A 16,170-nucleotide genomic window follows, 5' to 3' on the forward strand; every position below is an offset into this window, starting at 1 on the left:
TCTTGAAGTTTGCGCAAGCTCTGTTCTGAGTGTTCTTTTCTCTGCTGTCAGACACACACACACACACACACACACACACACACACACACACACACACACAAACACACACCTCAGTTCATTCCAGTCTCCAAAAAAGACTTCGCTTACTACTGCTTCACTGTTCCAGTATCTGCAACAGCCAATGCTGAACCTAACTAACTAGGAGCTCTGAACTCCATTTGGATCTTCCAAGTGCCTGTCAGGGACCCAAGTAGTAGTACCATCACCTGGTGCCTCCAAGGGGGCACGTGAGCAGGAGGCTGCAGTCAGGAGAGTCAGCAGCTCATGTTTAGGAAGCCCCACAGGTGACTGTGAAGCGCCCTGAAGCTTGAGCACCATGTTCTGGAGCAGCAATGGACCCTGTGAAGCTGCAGGGCACAGTATTACCTGGAACCTGTTAGGTTTGTACGTTCATAGACTCCACCCCATCCTAACGAACCAGAAACTCTGAGGGCAGGACTCAGCAATCAGGGACTTCAGAATTCTTCCAGATGGTTCTGTTGCACATGAATATTTGAAAATCAGTGATCTAAAGAAGTGTTAAAATAACTTCAGGATACCCATCAAAGTGAGAAATAATATTTATTCCACCCAAGTCCCCTTATTTTGCTAAGGAGCATGATTAATTGTCACCATAGCAGTTGTGTTTTGCTTTTTTTTTCCCCCAACAGCTCTGCCCTAGAGATATAAAGAACATTTCAGAAATGCAAGTGCTAATACTCTAGAAAAAATTCATATAATCAGTGTAGCAATATTAGTGTCAGTCATATGCATTGTTAGGTGTGTGCAGAGGGAGACTTATTTTGTTTTTATTTCACCTTTACAACCATCTAGGGCTAGGCATTCTAGCTTCATTTTTTATGAGCGTGAACCCAGGTTAAGCGATTTGCATGCTATTGCCAGGAAGTAGACTTTCTCATTTGGATCCAGGATGTCATATCTGTCTAGAGCCATACTGCTGCTCCCTGATCTGGCAGCATGTTAAGTCAGACCTTTCCTCATCTGGCTGTATTGCCATTTATCCTTTCCTTCTTCATTAGGGAATGGGAACCAGCCAGGGGTGCTCCAGGGTCAGGCCATCTCAGTTCCCACGTTGGCGCTACTCATATCTGTGTAGTGAGACTGTGGCTAAGATAGTGCTTCTCTTGTGTTAGCTCACGTGCCTGAAGTGAGGCAATCGGTGCACAGCCTTAGAGAAGGGCCTGGGAGACCCCTGTGCTCTGTAAGCGGAAGCTGCCATTGGTCTGCGTCCTGATCCCCATCCCGGGCCTTCCCCTCCTCTCATCCCCTTCTCTGCACCGCTCCTCCCGCTTCTTCCCTTCCCTCCTGTTCCCCTCCTTCCTTCCCTCTGTCCCCTTCCCACTCCTTCTCTTCCTCCTCCTCCTCCTTCTCCAAGATCTATTTTATGTTAACTTGAAAGGCAGAGATCCACAGAGAGAGATCTTCCACCCATCTGTTCACTCCCCAAATGGTTGCAACAACCAGAGCTGAGCTGATCCGGAGCTGGGAGCCAGGAGTTGTTTCCTTTTTGTGAGCAGGGGTCCAAGGCCTTGGGCCTTCCTCTGCTGCCTTCCCAGGCCATATGCAGGGAGACGGAAGCTTAGTGTGCTATGTGATGGTGCAGGCCCCAAAGCTTTTATTCTTTTTATTTATTTACTTTGGGGCTTTGGTTTGGGACATTATAGGTAGATGCATTGGGCTAGCAAACTATGATTCCAAATTTTGTTTTCTCACTAGGTATGCTTTCTGTATTTTCAGTGTTTTCCCCATGCCCATTTAAAATGATCATGTGAAGGCTTTGGCATGATTGTTTACTTATGGACTTGTTTACCACTCGTGATTGCACTTAACCTCTCGTGCCCACCCCCACCCCCCCAGGACAGCTCCATGTTTTTTCCTGTGCTTGCCTCTGATTTTCTGGAGACCAGTCATCATTAGTTGTGGCTCCCAGGGAGAGCTAAATGGTCGTGTCATGGCTTCCATATCTTTGTAAGTAGAAACGAAGCCCTGGTTCCTCTCTGGGTCATGGTGGCGTGGCTGTGAGCGGGATCATCACTTATGCCATGACGATATGGTTTCTGGCTGTTTGACTCTAGCTTCTATCTCTAAATGAGGTGAGAATTCAAAGCAGAGACACAAGTAAAGTGCCAGAATCGGAGCTGGGTTTATTAAGAGGTGGAAGGAGAGTGCACATCCAGCCCACGACGAATGACGCACACTGTGGTTTATCTGTCCGTGCAGAGAAAAATCCAGCTGCCTGCCCAGGTCACGGTATCCTTTATTGCATAGAAGACGGTTCCCTAATTGAATAACCCAACAAGGTAGAGTTCGGGCAGGGTTTCGTGTGTGCAATGTCTTCTGGGAAGATTTTCCTGGTGAGCCTGTCTGAAGCTCAGTGTAGAGCCAGTTCATGGTGTCTTCACAGTGGAGGACACTTAGGAACAACATGAGAAAGTAAGTATTGTAGATTGGTAGGTGAGGGGGTGGAGTTAGGCTGCAGGGCTAGAAGCAGAAACAGTTGGAAGCCTCGGAGCTCCTTTGTTCACTGGCTCCACCCCTTGCTCCCCTTCACGTGATTCAGGGCTTCCCGCTGGTCATTTCCTCACCTGTTGCTAATACAGCCACTCTTTTTTTTTTTTTCTTTAATATTCATTTATTCATTAATTACATTGCATTACATGACACATAGGTACTGGGATTCCCCCCCCCTCCTTCACCCCAAACCCTTCCCCCGTCATGAATTCCTTCACCTTGATGCAGCCACTCTTGATAGACTGTAGGTGGATCTTGTTCTGTTGATTAGTTGATTGGTTTAACGTGGAATGCGCCTGGCTCCTCCCCTTAGCGCGTAAAAGACAGGTTTTACAGGCTCGTGGGGTTGATGAGGAAAGGGGCCTGAGGTCACTGCAGCTACTGAGAAATGGGACCAGATTGCCAGACTCAAGGTGCCACAGCCTGATCTTCAGGGTTCATGCGTCTACACTTCCCTGAAGTCCTCCTTGGGAGAGCCTGCTTGAGTGTGAGTGCCCGAACCTCCTATCTGACATTTCCGGTGTCTCCTAGTGCCTGTTGCTTTCTCTGTGGGTCTCTCATGGTTAGAGAGCCTGAAGGCCTCCCTGGCTTAGATTCCGGTGTTCCTGGAGGATCCTACTCAGAGAGCCAGTCCGTCTGATTGCCATGGCTGTGGGATAGTTGCAGGTTAAAGTGCTGTGTGAAGTGTTGCCCAGTGGTCACACAGGACTAGCCAGAGGGAGAGAGCACACGCAAGAGAGCAACTTCAATATGATAATTGTGTAATAAACCCCGTGGAGTCTGTTTCAGGTGAGTCCGCCGTGCTTGTGTGTACTTACTGGGCACAGCAGCCCTGTGAGCATCTACATGTCTCACCGAGATGCAATGGCGGCACAAGCCTTGACTTGTTAATGGAATCTTTGCTCAGGGTCTCCAGGCTATTCATACCCCCTGTGCAACAGCTGTGTGTCAGACCTGGGGCAAGACCCACTGGCCCCTCTCCCTGGGAGGAACACAGCACCGCCTTGCCTGCTAGAAGGAGTCCGCTGTGCCTCACCTGACTCTGGGTAAGCCTGGAGCTTCACTCTGGGGTTCGCAGCTGGGATTGTAAATGGGATTAGACTTGGCCCCAGCGGATAACCTTCAACAAAAAGTGGAAGAAAGCCTGCCAGGGACAAGCTGCTAAATATAAATAGGCAAGATGACACTGAAATGATGATGGCAAGCCAGGGTGATCCCCAGAGGTGCAGACGGGGTGGGCACCTGTGGATGGGTGGCCTTCAACTCACATGTATTGAACACACCCAAGCCTAATATGTTCCTGTCCAAAAGGCTAGAGGAGAATGAGGGGCAGCTCCTAGTCTTCCATGGGGAGCCTGCAATGTCTGGAACTTCATTCTACAGGGACACTTGACAGCAGCCTCAGTCACTGGCCCTAAAGACGAATGAGAATGAGGGAAAACCCTCAGTTTCATCTGAGATGGGCTGGGATTTAGTGAGATGTGGGAAATTGAGAGGCGTTCTCAGTATGCTAACTTAAAACTCACACAAGTAGTCTTAAGTATTTGTGTCTGTTTTGACTACAGAATTGAGTCACAAAGGAGGGTTTATTTTTCTAGACGTGGATAAATATGATAGATGGGACATTAAAAAGTAAAGAGAGGGACTTCTCCAAGTTGATTTACATGTTGTAAATCATATTGATTTCTTAAATGATCACTTAATTTAGTGTCTGCTAATACTGTGCCTTGGAAATGTTTCCCAAGCATTTATTGGCTGCAGTAATTCTACCTACAATGTATGCAGATCACATCCTCATTATATATTGATGTTCTCATGAAATGTTAATGGGATGCTAATGTGCAATACAAGGGAATGCATTTCCTGGGAATTGGGCACCCAGAGATGGCTAAACACTGTCTGTCTCTGGGCTTCCCTTCTCTCTTCTTGCTCCGTTTCTTCTGGTTTGCTTTCCTATCACGAGATTCTGATCTGTGGCCTGATTGAGTTGTCTCAGACTCCAAAATCTTACAAGAGAAATAATTCTTGCTAGCCAATGGGAATTTGGATTTGTCCTGTCTTGCTTTTCTGGTCAAACCAGAAAGGGTGCTCTTTCTCTCTCTCTCTTGTTACGAGATTTATTCATTTTTATTGGAAAGGTAGATTTACACAGAGAGAGAGAGAGAGAAACGGAAAGAACAGTCTTATATTTGCTGGTTTGCTCCCCTAATGGCTACAGCTGCAACTTTAGAGCTGAGCCAGTCAGGAGCCAGGAGCTTATTCCAGGCTTCCCACGTGGGTGCAGTGTTCTGAGGCTTTGGGCCATCCCCCACTGCCCTCCTAGGCAACAGGCAGGGAGCTGGATGGGAAGTGGAGCAGCTGGGACGTGCACTGGCACTCATCTGAAATGCTGGCACTTCCAGGTGGAGGCTTGGCTGGTTGAGCCATTGTGGCCACCCCAGAAAGGGTTCTGTTAAAAAGGAGAGACTGAGTCAGGTCCAGTGACACTGTCCTTGCTCAGGCCTACTGTGGAGAAGGGGCATGCAGAGGTCTGAGCTCTTGCAAACTCCAGTAATGGCTGTTCCCTGCTAAGCGCAAGCAGGGGTTTAGCTGGAGTTTTCCAGGCAACTTTCTCAGGGACAAAAACAACCCAGGACATGTCTTCCTGAAAGAGAACCCAAAGATAGAGCAATACTGTTCGTCATAATCCTCAATGCATAGTTATTGATGGGAACATATGCTGTAAGCAGTTGAAAAGCTCCACAAAATGAGATGATTCATGGCCTCGTTGGACGATGCTGAGGGTGATAAAGTAATAATGATGACAACTATGCATGCTGCCCGTGGTATATGGAGTGAAAGAGCAGATTATTTATTTATGTTGTTAGTGCAGCCAGATTAAAGATGCAACGCTGTTTCCAAATGGGAGCAGTTGACTGTGTTCAGAGAACTGTGGATATATATCACCATATGGATGTGTATGAGGTTACTTCGGAAAGCCTGTGGAAAGTTGAGAGAAGTTTACATTGATCCAAAAGTGTTGACAGCTGGGCCAAATATTTTCATAATACGCATTGTTGGTGAGCTTTTTGGCCTTGAGAGAGGGAGTGAGTGAGTGAGTGTGTGTGTGTGTGTGTGTGTGTGTGTGTGTGTGTGTGTGAGAAGGGTGTGGAGCACATTTACTAAAATTCTACCTTTTTCATTTGAAAGTACTTAACTGGTTTGAACAGCTGTTGCTACTGTACTAATCATATACTGCCAATAGTACTGACATTCACTTCCTCTCTTCCCTTCTTCCAAGTTTCTTATCGTTTTCTCTTCTGTCTGCTCTCTTGCACTTGTATGTCCCAAGTCTCCTGCCTACTTGTTTCGGGATTCTGGAACCCGAACTGCTGCCCTGCATGGCAAGGACCTGGACACTGCCACATTGTGGACTAGGCAGTGAGCTGGTCTCTCCAGAACACCCTTTCCGCACCCCACAGCCTCTGACCTTGATCCTTTGCCAGGAGCTGGAAATGCTGTTTCACAGCCCTTCACATAGCAAGAGTTTTCTTTCTCCAATGTCACACAACCTTCTCTTAAGCTCTGATCATCCCAAGTCTGCCCTGTTATTTTTATCATCTCGGCAAGTGTATTTTTTTCCCTAGCCCCTGTAATAAATTACATGTATCTGTTTTGTTGTCGTTCTGTCTCCTTTAATTAGAATGAGTGTTCGAGGAGTTCAGGACCCTTTTCCATCTTGTTTCTCATTTTATGGAGCCCAGCTGTCTTCCTGGAAGATAATAGGTGTTCAATTAGTGTTGTTGATTAAGTAACTAAAACGTCATCCCTGCCACCAAAGACTTCATGGTCCAGAAGAGGTGACAGCATTAAGTCACTAGGCAGCATCACTGCAGATGCTACTGGGAGGTCAAGGTTCAGGGTATGTAATTGGTAAGCAGGTGCCAGGCAACAGTTACTGGGCAAGAATTTGGGGAACAGCTTCAGCCGGGGAAAATTGGTTCTTTTGTGATACCAGAAACCTTCTCAATTACTGTTGTTTTTCAGGATGTACGAATTTGAAGTGGAGGAATTGTTCCCTTAGAAATAAGCACCATGGGGCTCGGCAGCATGGCCTAGTGGCTAAGGTCCTCGCCTTGATCCCATATGGCCGCTGGTTCTAATCCCGGCAGCTCCACTTCCTCTCTATCTCTCCTCCTCTCAGTACATCTGACTTTGTAATAAAAATAAAATAAATCTTAAAAAAAAAAAAAGAAAGAAGCATCAAGAGATAGCTGAGGCCGGCTTAAGGAAAGATGTGAATTTATTAGATGGACAGAGGAAATTTTAGGAAACATACAGAACAAGCAGACCATGAGGACAGGGAAGCAGCTATGCTGCCCACCTAAGCTGTCTCTCCTGTCTGTCTTCCTTTACATATATAAATTTTTACTTGCCTGTAACACCTAAGCCATCTGTGGCGGGCAGACACTATCAGTGCAGGGGGGCCAGTTTTCTCACTTTGATATGAGATGTCTCAGGAAAGGACTGGGTGGTCTTGTTTGTATCACATGTTCCCCCAGACCTGGTTCAAATATAGCCAGGGAGTGGCCAGACTGAGTGAGAAGCCAGACACCTGAGCTGGGGTAGAGCTCAGTGGACGTGCTCAGTGATACTCCTCGGAACAGTTTGGGGGGGACAGCTACTCCTAGGAAAGGAAGAGAAGTGCTGGGAGGATAAGATAACAGTTTTGGAACTTAGATAAAGAGACCTTTTGAAAAACTCCACAGCCATTTCCCTGCAAATAGACACTAATAAGAAAGCTTAAATTCATTATGGGAATTTTGAAAAATGTGGAAATTTTAGGTCCTGTTTTCATGTCCTGGCCACACAAGCAAAAAAAAAAAAAAAAATCTGTGTTCGGGGATCTGGAAGAGATAGCTGTCTATATTCTTTAGCCCTTATTGAAGTGGAGCCACATTTCTGATATTTTCAAGCACTGAACTCCCTTCCTAACTTTCTTTTTCCTTTGCAGATTGTGCTTGAGAACAGCAGTCGAGAAGATAAACATGAATGTCCCTTTGGCCGCAGTAGTATAGAGCTGACCAAGATGCTGTGTGAGATCTTGAGAGTGGGCGAGCTGCGTAAGTACACCTGCTTCCCTCGCGGTTGCAAAGCTTGGAGGAAGCTCAGCTTCCAGTGTTGTGCCCCAGGTTGCACAAAGAATCCGCGCAGTTCTGATAGTTCCATGTGGTCATCATTGCAGAGTACATTCTTTGGCTCAAGTTTGTAGTATATGTATTTCTACAGTCTGCTCTGGATGGGAGCATTACTAGAGCCTACAGGAATGGAAAAAATTTCCAGGTTTTGTGGCTGACTTTCAAATAATACAAAAAAAGGAGTACATATTAAAACAGCTCTGTCAAGGTTTAAGAAAAAGATCTATGGATTTTTTTTCAGATTCCAGTTTGTAACCGAACAGTAGATCATTTGCTTTTCTTTCTTGCAAAATCATTTTTCTCTATAAAGAACAATTGAATACCTTAATGAAATTCTCTTGCTCTCAGTGTTTCTGTTGCTTGGAATACTACAAGAAAGGGAGTAGCTGAAAATGAGATTTGACCAACAATAAGCTTTTTACTTTTTCTTAATTTCATTACAAGATTTATAAGAGAACATTCAGGAAAAGAAGAGATAATAATTTTCCTGCATTTTGCTCATAGACATAATTTGACTTTAGTGCATGATGGTACATGATTTAACTCATCCCCATTCTCTTGGTCTATGTTGAATCATTTTCAAGTATATGTTTCCCACCCACACCTACAGGACTCACACATACATCTTTCCGCCTAGGTCTGGTAACATAAGTACCAGAGAAGATTGTTTAGACCAGAAGAACATGGGGATATCTGATATTACAGTGAATGCATTTACCAGCTTGAGAGCTTAGAATAAATGGTATGAAACAATTAAAGGGAAGGAGTTGGATGATTTCCTTGAAAGGACCATTGGATTTTATTCACGATGTAGAACTGACTATAGGTGCTACTCATATAAACTGGAAGATGTAGTGCTTAGTGAGAAAACAACTGAGTAATGAGCCTTTTTGACTAAGACCCTTCTCCAGTAGATATGGGTAGGGACAAGAAGTTGGCTTTGAGCTAGATCTACCATGAAAATTCATTACTCATGAACCCCAAGAAGAGCCTTTTTTTTAACATTAAAACAAACATCCTGACCTGAGAAATTCCATCTTAATCTCTAGTCTGTTGCTAACTAAATGTTAAGACTTCAGTTTACATGGATCCTTGATATGATAGTTCATATCTACTTTGTAATTGAAGTAACTCATTGAGCATTCAGCCTCTAGTATCACTGTTATTCAGCTTAAGTGTGTAAGTCCTGAATTGAACAAATCTTACTGAATTCCTCTGTCTGAAAGCTGTGACTATTGTGTATTTATCTCAGTTTCACAGGGGGAAAAGATTGAAAGTCACTTGCTCAAAAGCATTTTGAGGCCATCTGAATATTTTTTTCAGAAACTAGAGGATAATTTTGCTCTCCTGGGCTAGGATTTCTGTGTCCATGGTCATGTTGTGCACTGCCCACTCTGCTTCCCTGCTCTTCCATCCTCCAGGCTCTTCTCCTTTGCCCCAGGACATCTGTCTTCATGCTTAATGTTAATCCAGAAAAGTCAGGAGGCACAGGAGAAGGATGAAGTTGGGACTAAAGAGGAAGCTGGGTTCTACTTAAGACCCTTGTGTCTTTTGGTAAATCACTTACCAAACTCACTGTACTCTTCCATCCCCATCATTTTCCCAGAGTAGAATATCCAGAAATACTTTGGTAGCATTTGCGGTGATGATCAGAGTCAGTGTGTTCTTTCCGTGGTGGTGATTGCAGTAGTAGCCATGAGTGGAACCCCTTGGGAACAGATAATGTTCCACTAGAGGAAACTGACTTCAAGAGGGCCTCGTGCCAGAATGTGCATGGACAAGGTACACATGCACTTATTTGTGCCTGAGAGACTCCCCCTCGTGGGTATGGGGAACACATGGAGAGTGAGCAGACAGCCTATTCAGTCTGGGCCTGGGCATAGGGGGTGGGCACATAGCAGAACACAGAGCCTGTCCTCTGGCAGGTATAGCCTAGTCCTGCTGGCCTTTTGAGGATCTTGGTACTCAGTGGAAGGAGCAAGACAGAACTTTGTTTCTATGGGCTGGGCTAACAGGTTCAAATGAAGGCAAGTGCCATAGGGATGCCAGGGGCTGCTCTCCCTGAATAGTGACCTGTTCCATCTCCTACTGTTCTAGTGCAGAGAAGGCTCCAAGTGTTCTGCCACATTCACTTGGCACTTGCTCAAGTTGGACTTTGCAGTTTAGCTGGCCTAGGGCAGCTAGAGCCTGGAATTGTCAGGTTAGTTTCTATTCCTGATACTAAACACCTGTGCTTATTTGCACATTAAAATCAAGTGAGTCCTTCTAATGGCCCAGGATGGTCGTGGACACTGCAAGGACACAGTTGGACCCTTTGCATCCCTTGTCCCTGAGGCCTCAGGCCATCTTAGGATGTAAAGTGTGAGAGGAGTCAGGACCAGCCATTTCTGTGTCTATAAGGCATTAAAGCTTTTACTGAATGCCCACTTTCTGTTGTATTGTGTGCGCAGTGTTTAAAAGATGGAAGTTTAAGGTTTTGGATTCACCTGTTACCATCAGCTGCAAAGTCCATTCTGGGCATTTTTTAAAGCTTACAAAGAACTTTTCCCATTTCTGAAGTCTACATGTCCAAATGACTTGTTTTCTGCTGATGAAATGTTAAAGGATGGCTGTGTTCTGATTGAATGCTAGACATCAAATGATAGAACACCCTGCGGTAAGGAGAAAAATTGCTTTTTAACGGATTGCCTCTTGCCTGTTGTCATATTAAATAAGCTACTAATATGAAAAACACATCTGAATGCACCCTTATGTTGAAGGATGTATCTGTTTCTGCTGAGGAAAATGAGTTTCACACATAAGTTCATCTTCTCTCTTTTGTTTTTAGCTTATAAGCATCTGTTTTTCTCATTCATGGTTCTGAGCATCTCTTGGACATGTGCTAGTGATTGACCTTGACAGCCATGTTCACCTTAGTTCTCTAAGCGAGACTTGAGACCAAAAGAGACTCAGTTACACATCCAACTGTTGGAGGGAAAGAATATTTGCAAAAGAATAAAGACTCAATTTCCCTAGAAATGCTTTCTCTTTGGTTTTTAATTTTGTCTTGAGGACTCTCACATCTGAAATACCAATTATCGAAGGCACATTTTTTAGGTTGTTATATAAAAAGCACAATTTTTTGGCTTCTCAGTTGTTAGCATTACAAGAAGCAAATTTTAACCTCTAGCAGTGTGGCCTAAAAAAAAATCTATTTATGCTCTCAGTACATTTTATCAGGGTTATTTGAAGGCTTTTGAATCACCCCATGAGTGATTCAAGATCAATACCCTCTATGTTTATTAATGAAGGGAAGACTTGTACTCACTGGATATTGTTTAGGGTCACTGAGCTCAAATTGGTATTCAGGATGCCGAAAGAACAGCATAGAAAGAGGCAGGAATGTGGAATGTTTGAATTTGGGCATCTGAATGATCTGTCTTTGAATTACAGCTCCTTTACTAATTGGATTCATTGTTTGTTTTTTTTTTTCTTTTTCTCACTCTTCTGAACTTTTGATTCCTTATCTGTAAAATAAAGATAATTCTGGCTCGTGGGAGGCTGCAATGGATGTTGTCTTACTTGAAGATGGATGGAATTTTTGTAAATTCCTATAATCTCACTATCTGTGTGTAATGCACTGTAAGTGGTGAGGGTGCTGTGGTATAAGTGACAGCTGGAACCAGGACGTGGAATCATTTCTCCCATGTCTTCACCACTCCCCGTGGGTCCGTTAGAATCGTCCCTTTCATCCTCCTTTTCCAGTGAGGCTCTTTGGACAGTAAGGCCCAAGTTTTGATTATGTCAGTTACAGAGAGAAATGCTTGTGAACCTGCGCACGGCCATGTATCCCATAGGCTAGGTTGTGCAGATGGCCCCTCACTTATGATGGTTCAACTTAATGATTTTTTTGACTTGAAGATGACATGAAAGTCCCTCCCATACAACTGTCCGTGTGTGTGTGTGGTTTGCATTTAGTACAGTTTTCAGTAAATTATACTGGAGGCTCTACTTTAAAATATACTTTGTATTGAGTGATTTTTCCCTAACTGTAGCATAACATAAATGTTTTGAACAGGTTTAAAGTAGACCAGGCTGAGCTGTGATGTTCAGTACCTTAGGTGTATTGGATGCATTTTTTTCTTTAATTATTTAATCAAAGAGAGGGAAATGAGGAAGAGAAAGAGAGCAGACCTCCATCTTCTGGCGCACTGTTCAGATGCCAGCGTGAAGCCCAGGGCTGAGAACTCAGTTCAGGTCTCACGAACCCAGTGAGTCAGCACTGCTGCTCTCCAGGGTCTGCATTAGCGGGAAGTGGAGAGCCAGGGCCAGGTACACGACTCCTGGGCTCTGCCATCATAGGCTTCTTACATGGCATCTTACTGCTGGGCTGAATGCCAGCAGTTGGAGCCTGAGTGTTTGCCTGGAAGGGGAGCTGAAACTTTACTTTGTATGTGTTGCAACTCAATAGAAATTTTTATTTGAAAGAAGTGCCCCAGGCAAATGTGTAGGATTCTAGAACTGGGTTATGTTTTGTGGGTGTGACAAAAATTTGTGAGCATGACAATGCATGTAAGCAACAAAGGGGTCAAGAGATTTGTGATTAAAAAAAAGAAAGAAAGAAAGAAAGCAAAATCATCCTATTGCCCAATATATTTTGGGTGAAAACTGTTGATAAAGCCAGTTAAGACTCTGAAAGGCTGAAGAAATGGAACACTAGGTCTCCAGGGGAATTCCGTGGGATGGTGTCAGATACTGAGGCTGCCTCAAAGGCACTAACATCTCACTATGCCAGGCTGAAAATGTCACCGGACAATTGCTTCCGTTGGAATTTAATTTTTCTCTTCATTTCTATGTTCTGCACTACTACTCTGGTTTGCTAATATATGTGTGAAACTTTTTTTTAAAAAAACGTGTTTAAGAACAGCTCATAGAATAAGATGTATGTCAGGACTGTCACAAAGCAGGAGAGCTCCATGCCAGATTTTTGCGTTTACTATCAGGAGCTGTGAGTAGATGCTAATTGTCTTAAATATTTTTGTTGAGAGGTTAACCTTAGGTTCCATTGTCTACCCATCTGTAATATGGGAACATCATCACCACCACCATTATCATCATCATTGTCAGTATCAGTATTCTCATCTAAGAATCCAGTGGGGAAAAGAAGTTCAAGAGCTGAGTATGGCTTTGTTTCCACCGGAAACAACCTGGACCTGAATATGCACAGGCTTGGAGAGTTGAGATTTATGTGATAGCAAAGCCAACTCTTTCTATATATTTAGTGTCTGTTTTAAGAATTTGTGTGCTGTTTTGTTCATGTTGCAGAAGGCAGTACTTGTAGATATTTCTGAAATGGCAATAAAATATTTCTCTCCATAGGAAGTGATTGCGGGGAGAAATTAAACTTGGCAATGTAAAAAGAGACTAAATCAAGCACATTTCAGTTATAAATGAAAGAAAATAATCTATATTTATCATAAGCTTTTAAAGAATTCATTTTTTTTATATTATTTGTGAAAATTATACAATGCTGCAACCTCTGAGGGAAAGAAGGCCACAGATTAAAAGGGGAGTTCTGGAGACTTGCCCATCTTAAAATGAAGAGAGAGACAGATTTGAGGATACAAACTCCCACTGCCTTTCCGTATTGCTCCGCTGGTTCACCCCCAGTCCCAGCCTGGGTGGCTGTTGTGATTCCTCCTCTTGTCCCTGCTGTGTGAGGGCATCATGCTCTCCTCTAAATCCCCATAGCACTTTGTTTTGCTGTATTTCTACTATTTATTAATGATTCCTTTTTTTCCTTGCTGCCTATCTCCAATTCCCCTGCATGTTAATAGAATTTATAGGAAAACTCAAAGATGATTTCAAAAAACAATAAATGGTGAAAACAAGGGCCAATAAAAATAAAATTTTAGCCATAGATGATGAGGAGGTGCAAAGTGCATGTGACAAAAGCCTTCCTGTCTGCTCCTGAAGGACCTTGAATTTGGCTTGTACTCCTTGGTCCCAAGAAAGCCAAAGGAGCTCAATACAATAAACACATCAGGTGAATAAGTTTGTTGTGGAATCCCAATACTCATTTTGGTTAAAATTAAAATACGTTAATATGACATTTCCATTTGATATCATTTAATATCAAGAAAGATGATAGAACAGTAGCACATTCCTATCATTAAAATATTATATATACAAGCATATAAAGCAACCCAGCCTGTCCTTAAAATAGTAACACTAAAAAGCTTTGTCCATTAGCAATTGCATATAAAGTAGGATGCTTTAGGAGGCTGATAAAAACCAATAACACGTTTTCTTGACCAGGAAGGCATAAAGTAAGTTGTGGCCAGTGATAACAAAGTATTTTAAATTCCTGACAGTAAGATTTTTTTTTAGGTAGAAGTCCCTCAAGAAGTAAAAGAAAAGTTGATAGAATCAGTGTAATTTGAAAGAATAGCTATATTACATTAGATAAACAAAGCTTAGCTCTTCCATATGTCAGCTGTCATTAGATAATTATAAAATGGGAAAAAAAGATTATTTTAGCAGTGGCAATGGAAATGTAGATTGCTTCCAAATAATCCTTGGATTTAGATAGAACTATAAAAGTTCACTAAAATATGCAATAAAAAGTTGCAAGCAAATGAACGAAATGCCTTATTCCTGATAGGAAAACACTAATATTCTGAAGAAAGATGTCATTTTCTCCCAACTAGTATACAGCCCTGTAATGCAGAGTTCCAATGGAGATTGGGTGGAGATGTCACAGGATGATTATGGATTGCATTTGAAAGGATTTAGGAGCAGGGCCCGGGATGATGACTCAGTGGCTAAATCCTTGCCTTGTGTGCACTAGGATCCCATATGGGCACGGGTTCGTGTCCCAGCTGCTCCACTTCCCTTCCAGCTCCCTGCTTGTGGCCTGGAAAAGCACTAGAGGATGGGCCAAAGCCTTGGGACCTTATACCCACCTGGGAGACCTGGAGGAAGCTCCTGGCTCCTGGCTTTGGATTGGCTCTTCTCCCGCCATTGCAGCCACTAGGGGGGTGAACCAGAGGGTGGAAGATCTTTCTCTCTGTCTCTCCCCTCTTCAGATCTCCCTTTTCAATAAAAATAAATGAATCTTAAAAAGAAGGAACAGAAGTGGAGCAGATTGATAAAGGATAGAAATGGAAAATTAGTGCAGATTTATTCCTTTAAATTTTTATTTTGTAAGCAAGTTTTGAAAAGGATTCATTTATATACTATTTGAGTTCTTTTTGTATAACAGTACCTGTGACTGAGCAATTTATAAACAACAGGTATTTATTCTTTAAACTTCTGACAGCTGCAAAGTCAAGATTATGGTACTCACATCTGGTGAGGGAGAAAATGCTGAGGCATCCCATGATGGAAGGCAAAAGCTCAAGAGAGCACATGAAAGTGATGGATAGTCGGGGGTCTGAACTCATTCTCTTATTCCACAGACGCGTCCCAGCAGCTTAGCTGCTCCTGAGATCGCCACACTCGTCCATGAATGCAGACAGAGGCCTCATTCCCTAATCCACCCCAATGGTCCTGCCTCTGCACACTGTTTGCTGTGGGTTTTCCGACTCGGGCATTTGGGGAACACATCCACATCACAGTGTGGATCTTTCAGCTAGCTGTGCTCAGTCATTCTGTTAACACTTGCTCTGCTTGCTTTGTTGTTGACTTTCTACACACCCCTATCCACATTAAGATGCATTGCTATGAGAATATGAAAAGTAATGTTTCTTTAAAAAATATGTTTTTTTGAAAGGAAGATTTATAGGGAAAGAGGGAGGGAGAGAGAGAGAGAGAGAGACCTTTCATCTGCTGATTCATTCCCCCAATAATTGCAATGGCCAGAGTTGAGCCCAAACCACAAAACAGGAGTTTCTCTTGAATCTTCTGCATAGGTGCAGGGGCCCAGGGACTTGAGCCATCCTCTGTTGCTTTCCCAGGCCATAACTAGTGAGCTGGATTAGAAGTGGAGCAGCTCCGACTAGAATTGGTGCCCAAGTAGGATACTGATGCTGCAGACAGAGGAATTGCGTGAAAATCCACCATGCTGGCCCCAAAAGTAATGGGGCTAGAAAAAAAAATCATTTTAAAACAGTAATTTGAATAAAAACAAATTTATTTTAAAAACAATAATTTAAAGAACTACTTAAGATGCAAGAATGTCTAAAATCTGATTTAGGTCTGGCTTCACATTTCATCAAGGCAGGAAAAAATGCTGGGAGCCCTGTTGGGGAAAGGCAAGGTGCGTGAAGGAGCTGGGTTCTGTAAAGGAGGCGTCATCCCAGGAGCTGTGTCCCCACTCTTTCAGAGGCTCTGCTTGCCCTGTGAGGTTTGGACATGGCTCATAGCTACCTGAGTTCTCCCCAAAGCAGGTCGGGAGTGGGAGTTGTTTCTCACAGGCCGCTTTCTGGGGCAAAACTTAGAC

At 43.4% G+C, this 16,170-nt stretch overlaps 1 protein-coding gene across 5 annotated transcripts in view; it reads left to right on the forward strand.

Moving 5' to 3' along the window:
- ELMO1 (engulfment and cell motility 1) overlaps window positions 1–16,170 on the forward strand; it is a 497,188-nt gene that overhangs the window by 271,004 nt on the left and 210,014 nt on the right. For all 5 annotated transcript variants that reach the window (XM_058677989.1, XM_058677988.1, XM_058677992.1 and 2 more), the window contains one exon: window positions 7,565–7,673. In XM_058677989.1, coding sequence (XP_058533972.1) covers window positions 7,565–7,673 — 109 coding nt within the window. The remainder of the gene's footprint in view (window positions 1–7,564; window positions 7,674–16,170) is intronic.

Source organism: Ochotona princeps, chromosome 20 (genome assembly GCF_030435755.1).
Source record: "Ochotona princeps isolate mOchPri1 chromosome 20, mOchPri1.hap1, whole genome shotgun sequence".
In the NCBI taxonomy this organism is placed as follows: domain Eukaryota; kingdom Metazoa; phylum Chordata; class Mammalia; order Lagomorpha; family Ochotonidae; genus Ochotona; species Ochotona princeps.